Source organism: Anoplopoma fimbria, chromosome 15 (assembly GCF_027596085.1).
Source record: "Anoplopoma fimbria isolate UVic2021 breed Golden Eagle Sablefish chromosome 15, Afim_UVic_2022, whole genome shotgun sequence".
NCBI lineage: Eukaryota > Metazoa > Chordata > Actinopteri > Perciformes > Anoplopomatidae > Anoplopoma > Anoplopoma fimbria.
Genome location: NC_072463.1, coordinates 10505261 through 10528361, shown reverse-complemented (window position 1 = coordinate 10528361; position 23101 = coordinate 10505261). Strand labels below are relative to the sequence as shown.

The 23101-nt window shown below is 42.6% G+C and overlaps 1 protein-coding gene across 2 annotated transcripts in view; it reads right to left on the bottom strand.

Annotated features, from left to right (window-relative positions):
- bcl11ba (BCL11 transcription factor B a) overlaps window positions 1–19599 on the bottom strand; it is a 40880-nt gene extending 21281 nt beyond the window's left edge. The window contains exons 1-2 of one of the 2 annotated variants that reach the window (XM_054614224.1): window positions 19366–19599; window positions 9273–9752 (exon numbers count right to left, since the gene is read on the bottom strand). In XM_054614224.1, coding sequence (XP_054470199.1) covers window positions 9273–9752; window positions 19366–19420 — 535 coding nt within the window. In that variant the 5' untranslated portion in view covers window positions 19421–19599. The remainder of the gene's footprint in view (window positions 1–9272; window positions 9753–19365) is intronic. The other variant, XM_054614225.1, reaches the window with a different exon arrangement.
- Window positions 19600–23101: the final 3502 nt, after the last annotated feature.

Genomic DNA, 23101 nt, shown 5'->3' with positions numbered 1-23101 from the left:
ATGAAACGTGGCTGCACGGTGGTGTGGATGTTAGCACTCACTGCAAGAGGGGCCCGGGTTAAATTCCTGGGCGAGACGGGCCTTCTGTGTGGAGTTTGCATGTTCTCAGCATGTTCGCTGCAGGTGTCAGTGTGGGATAAGCAGTTATGGATAATGAATGAATAAATGAAAAAGGAAATATAAACACACACACACACACACACACACACACATTTGGCTGAAACAATAAAACGTACACTCACATTACAGATTTGCTTTGTAAAAATTGCAGTGTAAACACAAACATGTATGTGTTCCAGTTTGACACAAAAATTAAGATTTGTATAGACACAAAGCTCTGTCTCACACACACAAGAAACTGTAAGCAGCAGGCACAGTTTCACTGTAAACACACTCTCTCATATACACACTGCAGTCTACATAGCGTACAATGGCGTTGGGGTTGAGTGCGGGGAGCAGCCTTTCCTGGAGGCCTGTGTGCTGAAACATCACCAGCAGTGAGTCCACGTGAATGCATTGGGAAGTGTAGCTTTGCATCCAGCCATTGTCAACTCCACAAAGCCTCTCAATCAGCCTCCTCCTGCCTTTCTCCTCTCTCTATTCACTTTCACATACTACCTGCCTGACAACTCCTCCGAGCTCAGGGACACAATTGGAAACAAACTACACCTAGGGCTTTATCGCCTGATCTGATCTCTCAGTCACAGAAGCCAACACGATATATGAAAGTCTCTCCCTTGGACAGAGGGATTATTTACCAAAGTACTATAGTTTATTCAGAGATTACACTTCCCTCAGAGCGATCATCACCGCTCTGATGACACTTGAAGTGAATGTTGTTGATATGTCCGTTTTGCTAAGTTGTTCTATTAGACTGATTTTACAAATTGTGGCTGGACTCTAATTCAGCAACGTTAATGAATAATTCATTTGGATCAAGGTCTGCAGGTCTACCTCTGTTTTTAAAAATGGAAATTCCATAAGTCATCAGTAAAGCAACCTTTAGGTGTTAACAGTTCCTTATCCTCCAAAGTGACACTGCAATAGAAACAATAGCAGGTGAATTATGGTGTTATGTAACACAAAATGCGACTGACTTAATAATACACATACTTTGATTAATAATACATTACTGAAAATCTAGATTTGCGAACAAAGGAATTGCCTGTATGTAGCAGGGCAAAAAACACAATTCCACAGCAGCTCTGGACTTTGGCTCATACTTCCAAATCAAACAGAGATAATAGTGTAACCAGTTCAAAAACTAGAATGTTTGATGTTATTTTTGCATACATTTTACCAACTTTCTCCCACAGGAAGCACAGAAAGTGACATTTTACATTTGAATAAGTTAACAGAGGAGAAAGAGCTCGGTGGTTAGCATGAGCAGCGAGAGCCACCACGGCTGAACTGATGCCCCCTACAGAACCGAGAGGGGAAGGACTTCACTTAATGAGAAGTGATCAGTGTGACATGCAGAGCAGAACACAGACCTCTCACCAGCTCCCACCCATACAAATGGAGAGAAAACAAATCAATAGAAAAATCTTCATCATTCATCACCACTTTCAAATCTTTATCCACGACTGCCTGTGATCATGACCATCCTGTTGGAAACGTCTCTGCGTTGGCCTGCGCCTCAGAATCTCAATGCTGGTAATAACTTCTGCCTTTAATTCTGTTGATGCATTTTAATGAATCACAGACCAGCAAGAAAACACGCATTTTCTCTCCTTTTTGCAACAGTCCTCCACTGCGTTCTAGATTTTTTGCGCATCTAAGAACAACACACATGACACATATGCCAAAACCACAAGCAACAGGCCAACAAAAAATACCATGAATAAATGCCCAAACTCAATGGGACCACGAAGATCCCCGCTAACTGGGTTAAGCAGGAGGTTTGTTAAACCTGATGGAATCCGTGGGGAATTTAAATGAGCTGGTGCTTGAGGGAAAAGCTTTAAAAAAACGGAAAGCTCCTAAGATCAACCTTTGCTCACTTATATGCCATTTTCATCAAAGGAAAGCTGATTTTTCAAAGCTATTAAAAAAAAAGCAGCAAAGTAAACGTCATGTCTCAGTAGCTGCTAAACCAAGTGGTTCTCAAAGTGGGGTCCAGCGACCTCTGAGGGTCACACATCAGAGGGGACTCTATTTAGGGGGATGTTTTATCTAAAATGCTACTGCACCATATTTCACCGCAATGTTAACACGTTAACATGTTAAGATTTAGTTTCAGAAGCTGAGTGCAAAATAAAGTCTGTACTGTTTGAAATGAAGAAGTGTGAGTAAACAATATATTCACAGATTCCTCTGTGACTATATGTGAATGTGTGTGTTGTAAAATGTACCCCCCCAATACACACACACACACCACCACCACAATCCTGTCCTCATCATCTGCATCCCGTCTTCATCTGCTTTCACACACACACACACACACACACACACACACACACACACACACACACACACACACACACACACACACACACACAGAGAGAGCCTCCTCCACCAATCTCATTCCTGACGCCAGGACATCAATTTTCGCAAGTCCCCGAAAATTACCATGCATGAATGCAAAAAAGGCTGATCAGGAGTAATTAACACGGCTTCATATGCAAATTTTATTAATGCAGAACTACAAAGTCATTATGCAAATTAGGGTTTCATCGAGCCTCTTGACAAATACTCCTAGCTCCAGCCATCTAGCAGCCGGGATGGATGACAAGTCTTCTCGTCAGTTTAGACTGGAGGGATGCCTGTGTGTTTTAGTCTAGTTAGCGGATTAGCACTGGTTAGCGCTGGTGGCTAGCTGTGTTCATGTGTGTGCGTGCACACATGGTCTAGTCTGTGTGTGTAAACTGTGTGATTAGGGAAGTGGCTAATGGCTGTGCAGCAGAGTAATGAACCTGAGATCCAGGGGATGGAGGGATGGGGGGGGTAAGATTATATGAATATGCATGATGCTCACTGGCTTTGATGATTAAAGACAATTTTAATATTTAAATGAGCGCATGCAAAGTGATTAACGTGGCAGAGAGAGGCGACGAGGCGAAAATCGGAAAAAGGGATTTTGAAAATGCTAAGAAGCACATGAGATGCCGACATGCCTCTGTATGCTCTATTAATGTTAAAACCCCTCTCCCCCCCTGTCCATGTCTTTCTAACCAGCTCTGCCTGTGTCATTTCCAGCTTCACGTCTCAGCTGGTTTGCACTAAGTGGCTGGTTTGCGTCCAGGATGCTGGATTTACAGAGGAAAGGTAGGAGAAGAGGTGGAGAGAGGAGGGGATGGAGAAAATGAGAGGTACTCACCATTCAAACACACACAGCAGGTCTGATTTTACAAAAAGATGATGAGTTGTGACAAAAAATCAAAAAGGCACATTCTCTGGCTCATTAACATAAACAACTGAAGGAAAATAACTCTTGATTAGTCTATTTGTGCATTTAACAACTTTTGGGACCTAATGTTTTAAATAAGGGATATTCAAGTGTTTCTACTGGGAAGTTGATTATATGAAATATATATGGGTCTCTTTTTCAGTGTGAGTCTATGAGAAAATGTCTTTCCAGGCCCCATGGCATCACATGAAGGAAGAGTGAATTGCATTTCCACCATTTTGCCACTATGTGAAATTTGCTTCTGGCGCCCTGAGCCTGCCGCCCTTCCTGGGGGCTTGATGAATACCTGACTGTATGCCAGCTGTTTGGTAAACCACAAAGCTTCACATGCTCACATCACATGTTCAGGACAGCGTGGGATTGGGATTGTTTGACATTTTATGACACTAAGGTAGGCTGAGCATATTTTCAAACCCCCAAACCGGGACCTTAAGTGTACTGCACGTTCATGCACATGTATTTTTATATATATATATATATATATATATATATATATATATATATATATATATATATATATATATATGCTAAAATATGTGGCTGTCTGATTCCCAGCCATACATACTGACGATGTAGCACGGGGGTGTGTCAGCTTTGGAGTAGTGAGAAGGCACGTTTGAATGAAAACAACCATGTAACAGAAAGGAATGTATCAAGTAACGACACGGATTGAGCTGTGGAGCAATAAGTAAAATAATGTCATTACTTCGTCACTAAGTAGTAAGTAATAAATTACATTTCTCAAGGGACTGTTCCAGACTAAAAAAACAGGCATAGTTTTCTCACTGCTCGATGTGTGTGTGTGTGTGTGTGTGTGTGTGTGTGTGTGTGTGACCGTCCACATCCTTTCGGGCCTATTAAAAATGCATCATACTGTGTGTGAACACAGACAAACACACCAACACCCAAACTGAAACCAGCCAAAAGCACACAGGATACAGAGGGTGAGCGAGGTAGAGAGAGACGGGGAGAGAGAGCGAGCAGCGATACAAACCAAAGTAATTACCACTTCAAAAAGGCCGGCGCTCCATCCGAGAGGCCTCCCAGCTTTATTGAAACAACGCAAAAAAACATGAGCAGCGGGCACCGTAATGCCTCTAAAGTACAGGCTGTTATATCACACACACACACACACACACACACACACACACACACACACACACACACACACACACACACACACACACACACACACACACAGACACTGTGCCGGGGCTCTTTGTTAAGTCTTTGTGCAGTTTCATTTGGAAGATAAATAAGCATATGGTAAATATTTTAGGGACAGCCACTGTGCTCAGTCATTATTTATTGAAGATATGTGTGTTTGTGTGTGTGTGTGTCCAAAGTGCATTATGTTTACTTAAGATTCAAACATGCCCTCTTGCTTTTTTTCATTAAGTGTGTTTCTTCTTGTGTCTTACTCTGCATATTGCACATCCTGTTTAAAATTATGCATATAAATTATTTTCTTTTTCTGTCCAACAATCAACTTAAAGCTGTGTGTGTGTGTTACTTGTAAGTGTGTGTGTGTGTAACCATGTAATGTGACACAAAGAAAGAATCAACTGGAAAACAAAAGTCAGCTGGGAAAAACAACAGAAAAAAATGTTAAAGCAGAGGTAGTGCTAGACAGCTGGCACACTCACACACACACACACACACACACACACACACACACACACACACACACACACACACACACACACACACATAGCCTGTCAAATGGCTCTGTCAGATTAAGAGGGTGTCATCATATTTGAGCTTGTCAAAACTACACGCCCCTTTATGTGTGTGTGTGTGTGTGTGTGTGTGTGTGTGTGTGTGTGTGTGTGTGTGTGTGTGCTTGTATGAGTGTGTGTGTGTGTGTGTGTGTGTGTGTGTGTGTGTGTGTTCCTCTCCACTCCAACTAGACTTGGTTAAATGTCTGAATTAAACCCCGGTTGACAGGGCTTTAAGGGCTGCACAGCAATGCGTCAGGTGGTGTTAAACACTCTCCACTGATATGTGTACGCTACGTGGATGTATGCGTGTGCCTTAAAGTAAAAGTTATATTTTTTCTTCTCTTTTCTCTAATTCAAACTGTCAGGGTTCCACCTCCGAGGAGTTTTATCTATCCTGACTGACAGTCACCTGGGAGTCTGGAGGGTGTTGGACCAGAAGGTGGCCCCTCATGCCCCTAGACCCAGATATTAGTTGAGCAAGGGGAACTGGACCCTGCTAGCATGTGACTGTGGTGGTACTGGTCGATGTTAGTGTGGATCTCTGTGTGAATGTGAAGTGCTGCTGGATATCAAACTAAAATAGGATCTTTCTCCCAGGAGAACCCTGTCTGTGGTTTAGCAGTCGGTCTGAAGCACTACAGATCCCTCAGCTGAGGTACATTTGTATCTGTCCCTACAAAAATAATTGGAACTCTGTCATCTTACAATAGATAAAATGTTTATTTTATTTTATAACTAAAATAAAAATGCATTGAGGATTTTGATTATTGGCTAGGATCAGATTTCACCAGTGATACAGTGACTGGTTTCGTGTTCAGATAATGATAGCATGTTGGGCTAACCAGTGGTGTAAGTTTGTTACCATGGGACCTAGTTCACACCACGCACGCTACACACACACACACACACACACACACACACACACACACACACACACACACACACACACACACACACACACACACACACACACCATCTTACTGTTACATGATCAAATAGAGATTTGACATCGGACAATATCAACAAACATATTACCCAGCACTTATCATTGCATATCCAAAGACTATACAAAATGATTATTATATTATTATTTATTTTATGAATATTATTAGAAAACCATAACAGAGATGGGTTTGTGTGGGCTGACTGGGTCCAGTGGAGGAGTGGAGGGTGAAGTCAGGAGCTGGGTGGATGTCCAGAGGAGGCTGTCTACTCTTTTTCCCCAGATATTAGTGAGCTCAAAGCCGCTAAAGGCCTGTGTGTTGTGTGGTAAAATGGTGCTTTCGGATATTCTCCATGTTATATTCCCTCCAGTGGTGATGTACAGAAAAACAGCGGTCTACTGTACACCTCGATGGCTATCATTTACGTCCAGAAAACGGGATGACAGGTGGAGAGAAAGCTGACTGCTGTCCCATATCAAAATGGACACGGTTTGTAAAAACATATTAAATATGTGCTTGTAAAATATGGCAGTTTGATGTCTGTCTTTGAAGGTTTAGTTACACGGTATCACGGACAAAACAATGATCAATCAAAGTATTTCTTCACACAATATTTAAATATGGGTGCATGCTTTCACAGTGACTTTCTCATAATCAAAATGGATCCCTCCCTAAACCGTCACGTGTGTGAATGTGTGTCTTCCACTCACAAAGAATACAAGGAAGTGAAAAAAATTGAGAGTAGAGGAGTAGTGTGAGCTCCTGGGATCCAGTTACGAAGAGTTGTCACCAGTTGTGTTCTGAGCTGACACTCCCAACTCCCTGAACACTTTTCCCCTCTCTCTCTCTCTCTCTCTCTCTCTCTCTCTCTCTCTCTCTCTTCCTGCTCTCTTCCCTCTCGCCCTTTTTCCCCCCTTTTAATGCAAGGTGTAAAAATCTATTGGAAGAAAAGCTCGGTCTGACTTACAAAGAGAGAATTCCACCTGCCATAATTCAGTCCCCCGTTAATTTTGAGCAGGGCCGAGCGTGTTCTTACCAAATTAAACTCCAGCTCCATTAATAAACACGTCTGTCCTCACCTTTTGGTAATAAGGTGCTAGTTGGCCATATTTCCTGTGGAAATTGTGAAATAACGAGGGTCATTTTTGAAACATAAAATGTTATTGCAGCAATATAGTTTACAGTTGCTGCAGTGCACGTCGAATTGAGCCGCTAATATGTTGTGGCTTTTAATGTGAAAATGATTGCACGTTCTGTTAAAGAGGAAATATTGTGCAATTACAATTTCAAACCTTCTGCACATGTGGAGTTCATTTCATAGGAGGACTACAGTTATATATGTTGTAAACGTTTAAACACAGGGGGAAAAATATACTTATGCACATGCATTTGAATAATGCAGAGCTAATGACGTGAACAAGTATAATCAATTACTGCACATGCTTGAGTGCAGCTCTGCAGATACTCACAGATTGTATTAGAGCTATTTGCACCCTCCTACTGCTCAGATATTTAAGCATTAAACGTAGAGCCAGAGCGCAGTTATGGACCTAAGTGGCGCCCTTTCAGAGGTTCAGGTGGCTGTGCTGTGTTCAGCAGTGCTTTGTGGCTGCCTAGCAGAGTTGTAACAGCCTGGTAAAATATTGATGAAGTTCAGGCCCAAACACAGTGTCTTACAGCGCAGGCCAAACCGCAGACTGACACATTTAGAAGAGTGTCCTGCTCCAACGCACTACAGGGGCAAAGAGAGTCAGGAGTGTCACATGTGAGGGCATTCACTCACGTGGCTTTGAGCCAACATTTCTCTCTTCCTGAGTTAGCTTTTTGTCCAACTGATTTCAAGCAAACTTTTGAAATGGTGTCGCAAACCAGGAGTGGTGCTGTCCCAAGAATGGATCTTCCACAGTTACTACAGCAAAAACCCTTCCAACACCAGATTGGGGTTCAGGGTACTGATCAGTAGTGGTTGAACTTAAATTTTAAGAATACACATTAACAAATCGATTCATGTCCTACATTTGGAAGCAGATTTCAACGCAACGTCATTTTGGACATTTTAGAACATTGAATGCCAGGTTTCATCTATTTTACAGTCAAATTTTAATCTTGTCTTAAAGCAACTCTTATTAAAAAATGTTACACCTAAGTTAGTTCATCATCAATGGGTTTATTCCTGTTCAAAAAAAAAATGTATAATAACTTGACTTATTTTAATTATTTTACCTACACGCTATTATTCTGTCTTAATCCGATAGTTGCAGATGAAAATGTATTTTACATTTTTTTATTTAGTTCTAGAAGAAATACACCTCTCGAGCCATCTAGGACTGGTATACTTACTGGTTTTATGTTTGCAATACTCAGTAAACCTAAACAGCGTTTTATTTCAACTGCCACACACTACATGTCAAACTAGAGTAATGCTGTTTTTCAATATGCCTTCATCTTTAACAAGTTGGTATCTCGCTGTTGACTCCTGAGTCATTTCAGCACCTGCTGGTCGTTGGCGTGTACCTGCTGTCGAGCTCCGAGCTTCAGAGTTGTGGTTCTACAAGCAGTGACCTCTAAGTAGGCAGGACAGCTGAGAGGAGTTCTGGAATATTCTGCTCTTCCCCTCTGGCTTTCTTTCAGCGTCTTGACTGGTTTCAGAGATAACTGCTGGGGCTCTTCCCCCCGCAGCTGCTCTCCTGCTAAACTGCTTCTTTACCCCTCTGAAGGGGGGAGGAACTCGCCTCTTTTTAATCCCTCTTTCTGTGTTTTTTTTTTTTTGCTCCTTTGCTTATTTGAATTTTAATGAGCTTTTCACCTTTTAAGCAGATGGATTAGGCTGGATTCCTCCATGAAAGTCAGGGTGAGTCTCTCTGTCACGTTTTTCACAAATTGTTTCAACTAGCCGAGTCCTTGAGTGGGTTTAGGGCTCCCCTCTTTCTCTCCACTCTCTCTCTCTCTGTTGTCCTCTCCCTTTAATGAAATGAACAACTCTCTCTCTCTCTCTTTCTCCCTCTCTATCTCTCTCTCTCTCTGTTGCTGGAGAGGATGGGTAAGTCTCAACAGGATGCCTCACAAAAGCTGAAAAGGAAATTTATGTATGTGTATGTGCAGTTACATATTTGCTAAAAAAAGGAAGAAGTTGTTTGTCTTTAGTGTGATGAAAAAGCTGGACTATTTATTTAAAGGGCGGGTGTTTATCATGCCTACCTGCTGCTGTGTTCTCCTGCTTCGGGAAAATTCCTTTGATGGGCGTCCTGTTTCGCCTCTCACCTCTTCCCAGCTCCTCCTCCTCTTCCTCTGGTGTCACCTGGATGCCAATCTCCACCGGTTGGACCACCTTCCTCAGCTCCCCCCGCTGCGAGTGGTGATGAAGGCTCTGCAGCGTTGGACTCCCCCTTCCTCCTCCCCCGTCGCTCATCTTGTCGTAGCAGCCATTGGCCAGCAGTGGCGTTTGACACTGCTTCTTTTTGTGCTCAATGAAGAGGAGGATGTCCCCCAGCGGGAAGGTCACCTGGCACTGGCCGCAGGTCAGCAAGTCGTGGTCGGCATGGAGGCCGGACGGCAGGGCGTGGGCCAGACTAGGGTCCAAGGGGTGGGGAGGTAGGCCGAGAGGGTGAGAGGGCAGGCGGAGCGGGTGGAGGGATAGAGAGTCGGAGAGCAGGCTGCCATCTGGGAGCTCAACCTCTGCTGTCCAATAAGAAAAACGAAAAACAGAAGATACATATCAGATGACGTGTGTTTGATTCTCACGTTGTTTGCTGGGAAGCATGATTGACACTGATATGGGCCCTTGAGCAACACAAGGATGGAGCTGCTTTTTCTGTTCATTTCACCTGGAATACTATATGACATCCCAGAGATAGGTGTGAAGCAGCAACCACAGGTGTTATGTGTGTGTGTGTGTGTGTGTGTGTGTGTGTGTGTGTGTGTGTGTGTGTGTGTGTGTGTGTGTGTGTGTGTGTGTGTGTGTGTGTGTGTGTGTGTGTGCTGTGCAGGTGTCCTACGTAGCAGCAGCCTCTACTAAAGGCTTCAGTATGACCGAAACCGCTTATCTGGTCCACTAGAGACATCATAAGAATCAGAATCGGGGGAGGAATGCATCCAACAATTTTCAATACGTTTGTATCTTTTATTTAAATTGAAAGTCAGTGTGTTGAAGAGTAATCATCTGTTATCCGAGTCAGTGGATCCCTACCATCTTATCTTAACAACCTTTTGGGGGTCCTTAGCAAAAATGACTGTATGCTTGGCGAAATGGACACCATGCTATGTAAATTTAAATTGTAATAATAGTTCAGTTAATCTGAGTACTGATAAAACACTGAGACGCTGATAAAATTCATAACAAATGGAAAAATGGGCAACAACTATTCTGGGTGGACGGAAAATCAAATTACACAATTTTACAATTTGACATAAAGCGCTAGTCATATTTCTAAACTTATCAAGCGATTAGGCAACTACCTATTCTCCTCAGCTCTCTGGTATACTGCTCTATTCCATATTATGCATCATGTCCACCATTACTATCTTCTTTAAATAAATATTCACCTCCGCCAAATAAGAGCAAATGACAACATCAGTACTTGGCTTGTAGCCAATCAAATTTCAGTGGGGCTACAGACAATCAGCCCCACTTAGCAACACATTTGTCCTATCCAGTTTCACTGCCAAAGGCTTTTGACATTGTGAGTGTGAGGCTATCCCCACAAAGCGGCTTCTCAGGCCAAGCACAATTAAAACACCATTTTAAAATGAGCACATCCAGCCACTGATCTTAAATTGTAGAATAACGCTAAATAACGGCAGCAGAGGATTTTTTGTAGTGTATTAATATTGATTTCTAAGTTACTCATTACTAATAATATCACATTTAAATATAAATATATAAAAACAAAAATGTGTAAAAAATGAATTTAAAAAACCCCACACAGTATCAGAAATGTCATCTTCTGACCCCTCAGATTTATCATGGCACCTGGAATTAATAAAGTCCAGGTTACCAACTATGATTATTAAGTTAAATTACTAATATTGGACATAAGTGCATTTTTTTTACTGCTTGAGGTACCACAATTAAAATATTCCAAAAGAGGAGACAGGAAAATGATCGACTATATAAATAGTTTACCAAGCTATACTTAAATATGTATGAAAGATATGTGAGAGAGAGAGGGAGAGAGATGCCAAATAATTATCAACATGCCACAAACTTATTGACCTACACACACACACACACACACACACACACACACACACACACACACACCAACACACACACAAATACAGAAACACACTTCCGCAATGTTTGTAGAAATGCAATTTAAAGGCTGTATATGTATCATTAGAAAATAAGAACATAATTTTGTATGAACCGTCAGGCCAACACATGATTGATTGATTGATTGATTGATTGATTGATTGATTGATTGATTGATTGATTGATTGATTGATTGATTGATTGATTGATTGATTGATTGATTGATTGATTGATTGATTGAAGAAGAGGCTCTGACAGAAGCGGAGATTCCTTTTTTGGTTCAAGCTTTCTATATGATATGTATATATTTAATGGTTTTGTTATTTGTTTGCCCTTGTTTTAAATTGTTTTAAATTTGTAAAGTGTCCTTGAGTGACCTGAAAGGCGCTGTTAAATAAAATGTATTATTATTATTATTATTATTATATTTGCTTTTTGTTGCTACGGCTACAGGAAGCATGTGTGTGCGTGAGCAGGTGTACAGAGCCTGAGATGTGTCAGCCCACATCCCCAAACACCGACTGCACCGCTCCTTCTGCATGGGCTGCATGTTTGTACTAGATGCATTGTGTGTCGTATCATGTCTGTATGTACACGTGTACATCATGGGTACACACACACTGTATGCATTGAGTGTGTGTGTGTGTGTGTGTGTGTGTGTGTGTGTGTGTGTGTGTGTGTGTGTGTGTGTGTGTGTGTGTGTGTGTGGCCTGCAGGCTGCAGCCATCTGTCCGCTATTGAAATGAACAGCCATGTACAGCAGAATGTATTTCTCTAATAAACATTAGAGAGAATAAAACCAGTGAGCTGACCTGGGACAAGCACACTCCACAGTAACACTGACCCCGAAAACTTGACTTCATCACAGAGATCATGATTATTATAATATGAGAAAAAAAAAAAGACAGTCCAACCTAAAATATACGGTTGACTTACTGTGTGTGTGAATTCACCAACAGTCTGATACGTTTAAAGCCACAGAATGTTGTTATATCTACACATATATGCAGATATGTATGTATGTATGAATGTTTATAAATATACTGTAAAACCTATATGTTCACAGCCAGAGCCAGTTTCAAGGGACATTAAAAGACTGCGTCAAAAACCTAAATGTGCATCTGGTTGTGGTTTCGTCGCCCATAATTACTGCACGCCGATGAGGTGTGCATGGTGTGTATGTAAATTAAAGACGCAAAGGAAAAAGCATCACTTCACCTGATTTACCTAATAAGGCTCGATGAGTCAGGCAAGAGCGCTAATAGGATTTCAGTTAACCGAAGCTGAAGAACAACAAAAAAAAAAAATCAAAGGAAATGGAACGTCTAAAAATGAACCGCTCAAAAATAACACACTCCATCTCCAGTATCTGCATTAACGGTAGTGCAACAGGTATTTGGAAAGCTTAACTGACTATGGTGTTTTGCTCAAGGCCAAAAACGCCACTGCTTTGAGTTCCTGTCGTCATGGAGGAGTTTTCTCCGAGCGGGCTACCGTCTCCGGGGTTCGGCTTCCTCCATTCACCGACTATCACTGATAACATGTTGTTAATCCATGTAGACCCTTCACGCTGTCCACACAACCCTCACAATATTCACAGACACAGATGAGATAGCATGTTAGCTGCAAGCTGCTTCTCAAATGTTTGTTTCCCCTTCTCTTCAACAGATTGCTTTAATGATCCTACTTTTTTTTATGATGAAAGCCTGCAAATTTATTCCAGAACAAGAAAAGTTATGCCAGTTAAGAATAAAAGAGTGGATGGAAAACTATAAAAACTCGACTTTACTGGTACGTTTTCTTTTTACTGTTTCCTCAACCACACACAGATACACATGCGAGGGCTGGAATCAAGATGAAATGTCTGTGGCTGAGCCTGCACGGCACACTCACTCACACGGATCAGAACAGTCGCACACTCTCCGCAGACACACACACTGATTAGTCGCCCACTAGGCAATAGTCCACATTCATCCAAACCCGAACAAACTAACGGTTACTACATATGAACACACAAACACACACACACACACTTACATCTTTGATCTGAAGGTTAAAATAAATAATTATTTCCTAGTTTCCAATTGGCTTTTGAAATCATCCACATGCTTCAAACAAAAGCAGAGTCCAGAGTTGATTATTGGTAGCAGTAATACTGAACACACCACTGCAAAGTTAGTACTACACACAGTTTGATCATGGATATGCCTGAGGCATCCTGGATGATGGTGATATTAGGAGTTAGGGCTGGGCAATATATCGATATCATATTAATATGAGACTATATATATATATATATATATATTATATGGCATAAGTGTTGTCCTGTTTCTGGTGTTAACTTACCAGACTTTTGTAGCGGTTTTATTATATTTGCTATTTCCCACTTTTGGGTTTGGAGTGAGAAATGACAATAGCTCAAGTAATTTTACTGAGTGGTGTTTTTGGAGCATTATTGATTTGTTGAGTCAAAGTCATTAATTTATCTTGTTAATTGGAGCCATAAGTCAGAATGTATTAGTGTCCCTTCTGTAAAAATGATGTGTAACCTCAAAACGTTTAATAAAATCTACTACCTTTTTGTGTATGTAAGTACATTGTCTGATGAGACGGTGTTGGTATGTGCCCTGTAATCACAACATCCCCATTTTCAGTCTTTGTTGCTTGTTGTCTCCTCGCTTTAACCTTATTTCCTGTCACCTCTCTACTGCCAACTTTCAAAGTAAAAGAAATGCCACTACTACTTCTACTACAGTAGTATTACTTCTACTAGAACAGAACATGTTGGTGCTCTAGCAATTAATAAAATGCCTTCATAAGTAAGCAGAAATAGCAGTAATGCTTGAGAATAAACGTTCCAGCGTTATGACTCCCAGCCTATTTTCAGATTTGACCCCATTTCAAAGGAAAACCTATTTGCCGCTCTGGTCCGTCAGGATTACCGAGTCAAGCCTACCAGACGCTGATCTGATCCGAGGCAAATGTGCAAATCATTCTAAACATTTGTTTCAGTTTGATTGTGGTAGTAGCTGGACTCACTTTCATTAATACAGAGAGTGGCAGAGAGTTCAGACTAGAGAAGGGAAGAATTAGTAAGTGAGCACAGAGTCACCCGTCTGAGAGTGGCTGTAGTAGGAATCAAACGCTCCTCAGAATCCCAGCAAACAGCTCCAAACAGCAGAGCAACTGAGTTGTGCTTCATCCCCAAAATAACAGACCTACCATTTATTTCAGATTAGTATGAAATGAAAGTATTATTTTAATAGCACAACACATTTAATGATTGTATTACTCAGTAATAAACCATTTACAAATGAATAAGAGTATGTAATAGATTGGTTAATCTAGAGATAATTTGCAGAGTTCATATGCTCTCAGTGCTGTTCAGCACATGCAATATTTTTAAAGCAGTTTACCAAATTTAATTCAACTAAAAGATAAAACGAACTTCAAACCAAACTGGCATAATTATTTGATTAGGAAACAAATACTATGAACGGAAATAAAGCTAAATACACACACAAAAACTTGAAAAATGTTTAGTCAAATAATTTACAATAGCGAGAATGCCACTATGTCAATACACTATTGTGTGCTCACACACAAACACACACACACTCATGCTGAATACTGAATACTGTCACTGTCATGAATTTACAGTACACAGTGTAAATAAAAAGTGTAAGTGAAGAGACAGTAAAGTACAGAGTGTGCAGGTGTTGACAGTTAAGAGGTGAATGTGGTCTTTCAGCACTGATGTCATCTGGTTAACACACACACCCACACGCACACACACACACACACACACACACACACACACACACACACACACACACACACACACGCACACACACGGTTGCACTCAGCTACCCCTCTCATTGGCAGAGCCAGCGCTGCACTGACAGCCTGAGAGCTCCCCCTAGCAGGAAGAGAGAGAGAGAGACATAGACACAGACCAAAGGAGAGGTAGAGAGGCAGAGTGTGTGTGTGTGTGTGTGTGTGTGTGTGTGTGTGTGTGTGTGTGTGTGTGTGTGTGTGTGTGTGTGTGTGTGTGTGTGTGTGTGTGTGTGTGTAGATGTGTGGCGTTAAAGGATGAGCGTTGACAGATAGACAGCTCACCATGCCTCAGCTGAGGAAACCAACACTCTGGTATGCAGGCTATAGCAGGGTGTGTGTGTGTGTGTGTGTGTGTGTGTGTGTGTGTGTGTGTGTGTGTGTGTGTGTGTGTGTGTGTGTGTGTGTGTGTGTGTGTGTGTGTGTGTGTGGGTGTAGTATCAGTAGTGGGAGAGTGTGTACAGCTAGCTGATGAACAAAATGAGTTAAGGCATGCTCTTTTGGAACTGGATCCCTCATCCTGTGCACACTCATTTACAAACACACACACACACTTTTTTTGTTGCATGTATATGAACATTTCTGACAAAAACGGATTTTTGTTGTTTTCTGCTCAAAACAAGAAATAACAACAACTTGCACCTAAAGGAATTACTATAATTACTATAAAAACAATAAAAATATTATCTCACTTACCTATGGTGGTGAATAAAAAAAATGTAAAAAAAAAATCAAATTAAAATGTCAATAGCAATATGCCTTTCTAGAAACAGTGTGCTGGTTGTTCTTTGTAATACACACATCTGTCAAAAGTTTTTATTGGGACTGTTCCTTTAATTAAAAAAAAAAACTGTCCATAACATATTTTTTGTTTATTTCAGTGAACCGTCCCTATAAAGTATTACCAGGGCAGTCTCTAAACCTATAGAGGACATTTATTTAAAATAATGAATGATATGACTATTAGGGCATATCATAATGTATTCATTACAATCAGCTGCAGCACTTAATAAGACTCATTTATGAAGAAGTTAGGAGTTACTAGGTTCTCTCTCTCTCCGTCTCAGTGACAAAGACTTAGCCCCAGCAGGGTGCACGGCTATTTGACAAGCCAAAGGGAAACATGCATCTCAAGTGGGCGATTGCAATTACACGCAGCTCTCTCTCCTCATGTGTGTGTGCAAATCTGTGTGTGCAATGTGTATGTGTGTGTGTGTGTGTGTGTGTGTGTGTGTGTGTGTGTGTGTGTGTGTGTGTGTGTGTGTGTGTGTGTGTGTGTGTGTGTGCGTGTGTGTGCGGCTACAATGGGAGCTCACGTCCTGTGCTTCACACTAAATCAGCCTCTCGGAGGAAAGCTGGGGTTATTTGCAGTGAATGAGAAGCAGACGGCACGTCTGCACCTTCGGGTGTAAACTGTCTCGATGAGGCGATGCCAAAACCCACACCAAATCTGCCTGGGCAACAAAGAAATATAAAGATCTCCACCGATTCACCTCTTTTTTTTTTTATCTGTTCACACCACAAAGACGAACTTAAAGAGAAGAAGGTGAATTGGAGAATAATTTTAAGCTTTGAGACAGCTGGGAAGTGTGCAAAATGGGGTTTCAATATCCCGTATATTTTGAGTGTAAGAATGTTGCACTAGAACCGAGGCCTTGCCAAAGTGCATTTAAAAAATCAGCGATTTAACCTACAAGAAATCTGTCTCACCATTCTAAACAATTCTTATCGCTACCATAAGACAAACAAGGGGAGGAACTCTTGCTCTTCTTCCTCTGTCCTTCCTTCTTGGAGAATATTTCATTAATGCACAATGTTATATTTGGGAGTGTGATGCATCATGTTGTGAAATCCAAATAAAAAATGCTCCGTTTAAAAACACAGGTGTGTCAAATTTTATGACCTGACAGCTTGGGAAGAATTATGCATATTTTTGTTAGGGGAATTCACATGTTAATTTGCATGTGCGTGTGTGTGTGTGGGTTGATGTCCATGCAACCCTACAAACATATATAAGTGTGTGTGTGTGTGTGTGTGTGTGTGTGTGTGTGTGTGTGTGTGTGTGTGTGTGGTGTACTCAAGCATACTAAATTGGCGAGCATCTCTTACACATTTTAAACTTCACACACACTCATGAGCAAGCACACACACACACACACACACACACACACACACAGTGAGCTTAAAGCATCTTGGTTACGATACAAACAGGAAGCTCATTTAGCTCCATTTTCACGTTCTCTCGTCTCTCCACATCTCGATATCGGTTACCTGTCTGTCCAGTCGTCTGTTTGTCTGTCCTAATACACACTGTAGCTCTGTTTAGCACATCTGCACTCGTCAGGAGACAATTTGAGCTGTGAGCCACATGCAGTCTTTACATTGTGTGTCTCTGTACGAGCAAGGGAGTGCAGCCAGGCCTCCCAGCAGCGGAGTGAACCCCACAGCCAGGCCCTGACCTGGGTGAGGAGTGCTGAGTCTCTGCTGTAAATACGGGTGTTACATTACATGCACTGTGACACCGAAGTGCACACTGATACACTGTAGTGAAAGTGATCTGATCCGACAGACTTCACACAAGAAGAGTGTTTCCAAATAACCTCCAGCTGGACAAAAGAGAGAAGTCATTTTCACCAAACTTCACGTGATATTTCACAGCATTTTAAAAGTACTCCATCAACAATTCCTCCTTTGTGTTTAGACTCATCACTGCAAAATTTGAAAATCAATAACAGTTTGCTTGTAGCTGCCCCTCACTAAGTGTCCCCTTACTGGTGTTTACTTTAACTTTAACAGCTTTTCAGCAATTAAAGTCCTGCATGAAGGTCTGCTCTGGTAGGGCACAGCAGCCTGCGCGCTGCAGCTGAAAACTGATGAAATGTCACTGCTGAGAAGTTTAGACGCACAAAATATCAGCGTGGTGTTTGCGTTGAATATGGAGGGAGAGAATGCTTTGCGTGATTTAGTTTTGACATATAACAACAACAACAGAAAAAAAAAAAAAAAAAAAAAAAAAAAAAAGTAAGTTCTCTCTTTCTAAAATATGAAATTTATTTTCTGGCTCATTTTCTTTTCCGACAATAAACGCCTTTAATATTGTATTAATACTTAATACACATTATTATAATCAATTCTTCATTGTACCGTATTTTGCCCGTAAATGCCGTCACGTATTGCACTCTATATACCAGTGCTTGTGGGCAAACCCTGGAATGTTTCGCTGTCAAGGCGTGCAGGGTATTAAATAATCCAAACCCGAGCATTAATATTACAAAGTAGATGCTTTGCAGCCACGCAGCAGAAAAACATCGAACGGAACCAACTAAATCAAGTGAATACAGAGAGGCTGGCAGGAGGCACTTATGTCCATCAAAGATTCAATGACCCTGCGGAGCGAGAGAGACTCAGCCCGACGTGTTACACCGTTAAAGTGCGAGCAGAGAGAAGAATATCATCTGTTTTATTTATTTCATTTCATAATATTCCTGCACGGCAGCAGGAACAATAATTAAGAGCAGTCGTTGTCTTGTTATGTTCAAATAAACTTTTTTTTTTTCTTGAAGCGAAAGATAAAAAAGATATGTTTTAAATGAATACTCTCAGTCATAAGTGATTTATTTATTTTTGTTCATCGAATATTGATATATCTTTAACACAGCTGGTGTTTCATTTGCTCCTCGCTGAAGGAACGCTGTCTGCGTGTGAAAGTGCGTAAAAAATATATTTTTTTATTTCTGATCAAAATTGATGGGAGGTGTAATTATATATATTTTTTCCAAGTTGAAAATGGAAGTTTTTTTTCTCCTAGATGACATTCATTTAAAAACTAAAAGCGGAATCATCTCTTTTTACTCTCTCCGACCTCTCCGTGAGCTCCTTCCACGGGAGGAATCCAACACGCAACCGCCCGCTTGTCCTCCCTGTCTGATCGGTGTGTACATTTGCTCTAATAATAGCAGACTATTTATGGCCGTAATAATCAGTTTAGTAAATTAGGGCCTTTATCTAATTTTGCCAGTAAAACCAGGAGGTGAGAGAACTGGCCTTCAGGACGCACTTCAACAAACTTTCTGTTCCAAGTCTGATTTACGCACCGAACCATCCAGGGTGAAAGAAAAAGAAATCCACTCAACTTCTCAAGATGACAACAGAGAGGAGAAAGGAACCGCCGACTCTGGGTTTTTTTTTTGTTGCAGGAATACTTACGTGTTGTTTCTCTCTGGGACAGGTGCTGCGGGTTCCCCTGCTTGCGTCGGGACATCGCCCTGGCATTTACACTGGCATCGCCCGGAGAGCGGCGCTGGAAGGGTCGGCTCTCCTCCTCCTCCTGCTGCTGCTGCTGCTGCTCGTGTATACCGGCCGCAAACTGGCCACAAAAACCGTCCGCTCGCTGGCCACCCCGAACTGACCACTCTGCACTGCTGGCCCCAAATGTGGCCCTTTGAACTGACCCCTGGGCGACGGTGGATGTCCCTCCAGCAGCGAGCGGCGGCGGCTCCTGCGCTCTGCGGTGGCCGGCCGTGGCGCAGCGCTTGGCGGCCCCGGCGATCGGTCGGAGTTCAGTGTGCCCAAAAAGTGGTGGCGCGCCTCCCTTCTGGTGGTGAGGGAGGGGGGGGACGGGGACGGGGGGTGGGGGGTAGTCCGGCTCTACCTTCACACCATCTGTCAGAAAAGAGCGGAAAAAAGGAGCGGAGCGGAGGGAGGAGAGGCACGGCGAGACGCGGGGGTCGGCGGTCACCTCCTGATGGACAGTCACTACCTGTGTCCACTCTCCGGCCACCCTGGACACAGCGCTGTCCCTGTCCGGAGCAAGCAGGTGAAATGACCCCCAATTAACGTCTGAAAGTGGGGGAAAATAGGAATCCAATTTCCCTCTCGGTACTTCTCTGGATGTCGCCAAAGTGGTGTGGGCACTTCTTCTGCTGCACTGGCAGCGCCAGCCAGGCGGGCGGGTTGGACTTGAACTCTTTAAGTCAGAGCCCGCTGCTGCTCTGAGGACAGACTGCTGCCACCCTCTTCTCTCTCTGTGCTATAGCTGCAGAGTCCCGCATCCCCGGGCTGTGTGCGGCTCTGTGCGGCTCTGTGCGGCTCTCTGGCTTCTACAATGGGAGAAAAACTCAAGTTCAAGTGCGGACGTGACGTTCAGTCTGCGGTGAGAATGGAGAGTGGAGACTGAAGAGCACTGGGGGCGACTAGTGGTGGCTTTCACACACACACACACACTGACACACACACACACACACACACACACACACACACACACACACACACACACACGCTGCTCTCACACCCTCGCACACACTGCGCACGGAAGTAGTGGTCAGAGCCGCTCAAGTCATCTCCGCCGGAGTCCCGTCGGTATTAGAACGGGATTTATTTCGGTGGTTCAATTGTGACCCGAGGCGCTTCCGTACGTCGCAACAGGATGCTGGACACTTTGCACGAGCCCGCGTTGACATTTATGAATGCATGCAGGCTTGTCGCGTGCTATAATGTGCACACACGTTCCCCTTTCTCTGGGTAGCGCGCATTGATTAATAAATACTGTTTCAACTTTAATTAACTTTTGACCCTTTTAAACCACTTTGTTCCATGTGCGTGCACACACCTTCAACGCAATAAAGGCCCGTGGTATAATACATTACTTTATAATTAATTCACTCTTTTTGTTATTGAAATTCCTGAAACATTAATAATCATACATTTTTTTGATTTTCTTTTTTTTTTTTTTTTTTTGATTGACCAACTGATCAGATTAGTTTAGCCAACAATAGGGATGTATGCTTCATCACATCTCTCATATAGCTGGCTGCATTTCTTTCGATATCTTCGTCACTGATGCGTCGTGGTGGCCTGGAAATGTGCACTAATTTATGGATCACATACACACATTCCACCCATATTCATATTCAAATGATTTAACAATAAAGAGCTTGCAGTTCATGAATACACACAGATATGTTTTATCGTATTTATTAGAAAGTGGTATCAATATCAGAAAAATAATTAAGGATTTAGCTGTTGGGTTTTTAATAGGGCAGCGTTGTGACCTTACGGTGACCTCAGGGGAGTGGAGAGGAAAGGGGGAATTAGGATGAACAGTGACTTCCAGTCAGAAAGATTTGTCATCCTACTAATCAAGAGGTTTTCAAAATAAAATGAGAAAAAAAAAAGAGAGCGCAAGAGAACACTGTGCTGCATATCAACACCATCAAATGTAGGTAATGAAGCTATAGTGTACTGTACTGGTTGGTGGTGTGTGTGTGTGTGTGTGTGTGTGTGTGTGTGTGGTGTGTGTGTGTGTGTGTGTGTGTGCCTGCTTTTACAGTTAGCGTGCATGTGTTAGTTGGTGGATGCGTGCTGATGATGGATAACTGGTTTGGTGGCAGAAAGCAGCGTCTCTGCATTCTGGCTGCGTATCGAGCTGCACCCAAAAGAGAGGCAGATACAGTGATGTTCATCCTCACAAGTCCCTTTTGGGAGAGGAGAAGGACAGCGAAAGCAAAGGTAACATTTTGGGGCTTCTTGGGAGTGTGTGCGTATGCACGTTTGCAGGCAGAAAGTGGGTGAGAGTGAATGTCTTAGCTCCAGTAGCTGAACAGTGGCATCTCTGTGATGGAACCCCACCTAGCTCAGGTTTAGATTAGAAGAACATCAGTGTTTTTTAAAGCAGAGGTGTGACCTAGTGGCCAGTCAGCCTTGACTAGAAACTACAGCTGCCAGCCCCTTCATCCCTACAGCACTGCATCTGAGCTGGATTAGCTGCTATCACATTCCAAAAACACTCCTTTTTTTTTTCTTCCTTCTTCATCTGCATGTCTGCGTCTCAACTTTGTCGCTCCATCTCTATCCTCAACCCCACGGCTTACAGAAGGGGGGGGTACAGGCCTCAGGGTTTTTTGTTTTTTTATCCCGCTCTACCTCGCATGTAGGCAAGCCTCTAGTTTGTTCCTGGGCCAGGTGTTGTCAGAGCGGCAGATCATCCGCAGAGAACGCCTCTCCCTATCCCTCATTCGCCGGCTTTGTGTTTGGACTTCTCGCTGCCTTTCCTGCATCGCCTCGAGTGCTGCCCGCTTCTCTCCTCCATCCTTCTTCTTCTTCTTCTTCTTCTTCTGCCTTTCTTTCTATATATCTTCACGGGGGCTCATCTCGGCTGCTCGGGCTGTCTCCCAAATAAGCCAAAAGCCTCTCCTTATTTCAGCAGTATACTGTAGGAGGACATAAATAGATTTCCCATGCTCATTTACAAGAAAAAGGAGAGGATGGCAGGTTCGTCCAAATGCCTTTGTCGCACGCATAACAGAACACCCACTTTCATTTGGGAGCGATACATGCGGCACTTTGTCACAATAACAGCCGACAGAGAGCATTATGTTGAAATGTAAATCATTGTCATTTTTAAGGCGCGACTCAGTGCCAGTGTTTGTTTGTTTTTTCATGAAGATATGGGATTAAAGCTGCTTCGAGCGGCTTGGTGGACGGACGGAAGGAGAAAAAAAGAAGCTGTCTTCATTGTCGCTCATATTCAATCCACACACACACACACAATTCAGGGAATGCCTTGAAACAGTCATGTTAGGGTCCACACTGTTTCTGGTGTGAGCCCTGCTAATGTTACAACGTGTAAATCATTTCTTATTGCTGCTCTAATGCTTTTAAGATGTTTATGTTTTTGGACCATTTTCATTTCATCGCAGGCTCCTAAATCCTCACTGTCGTGGAATCTTGAGTGCATTCTGTGCCAAGTGACACTCCAGGCCAACATCACTACCCGGATGTGCTCCTTGTCCTTGCAACCTGATTGGCTCATTAGTCAGATGGGCGACAGGTGCATCATTCCCACTTTCTTATTGGACCTTTTTTCGGAGGCGATTTCTCACTTAAAGGCCATCAGTGTGAGTTATGGCGGATGGCTCCCGGCATCCTGCTTTTGCCCTTCCTT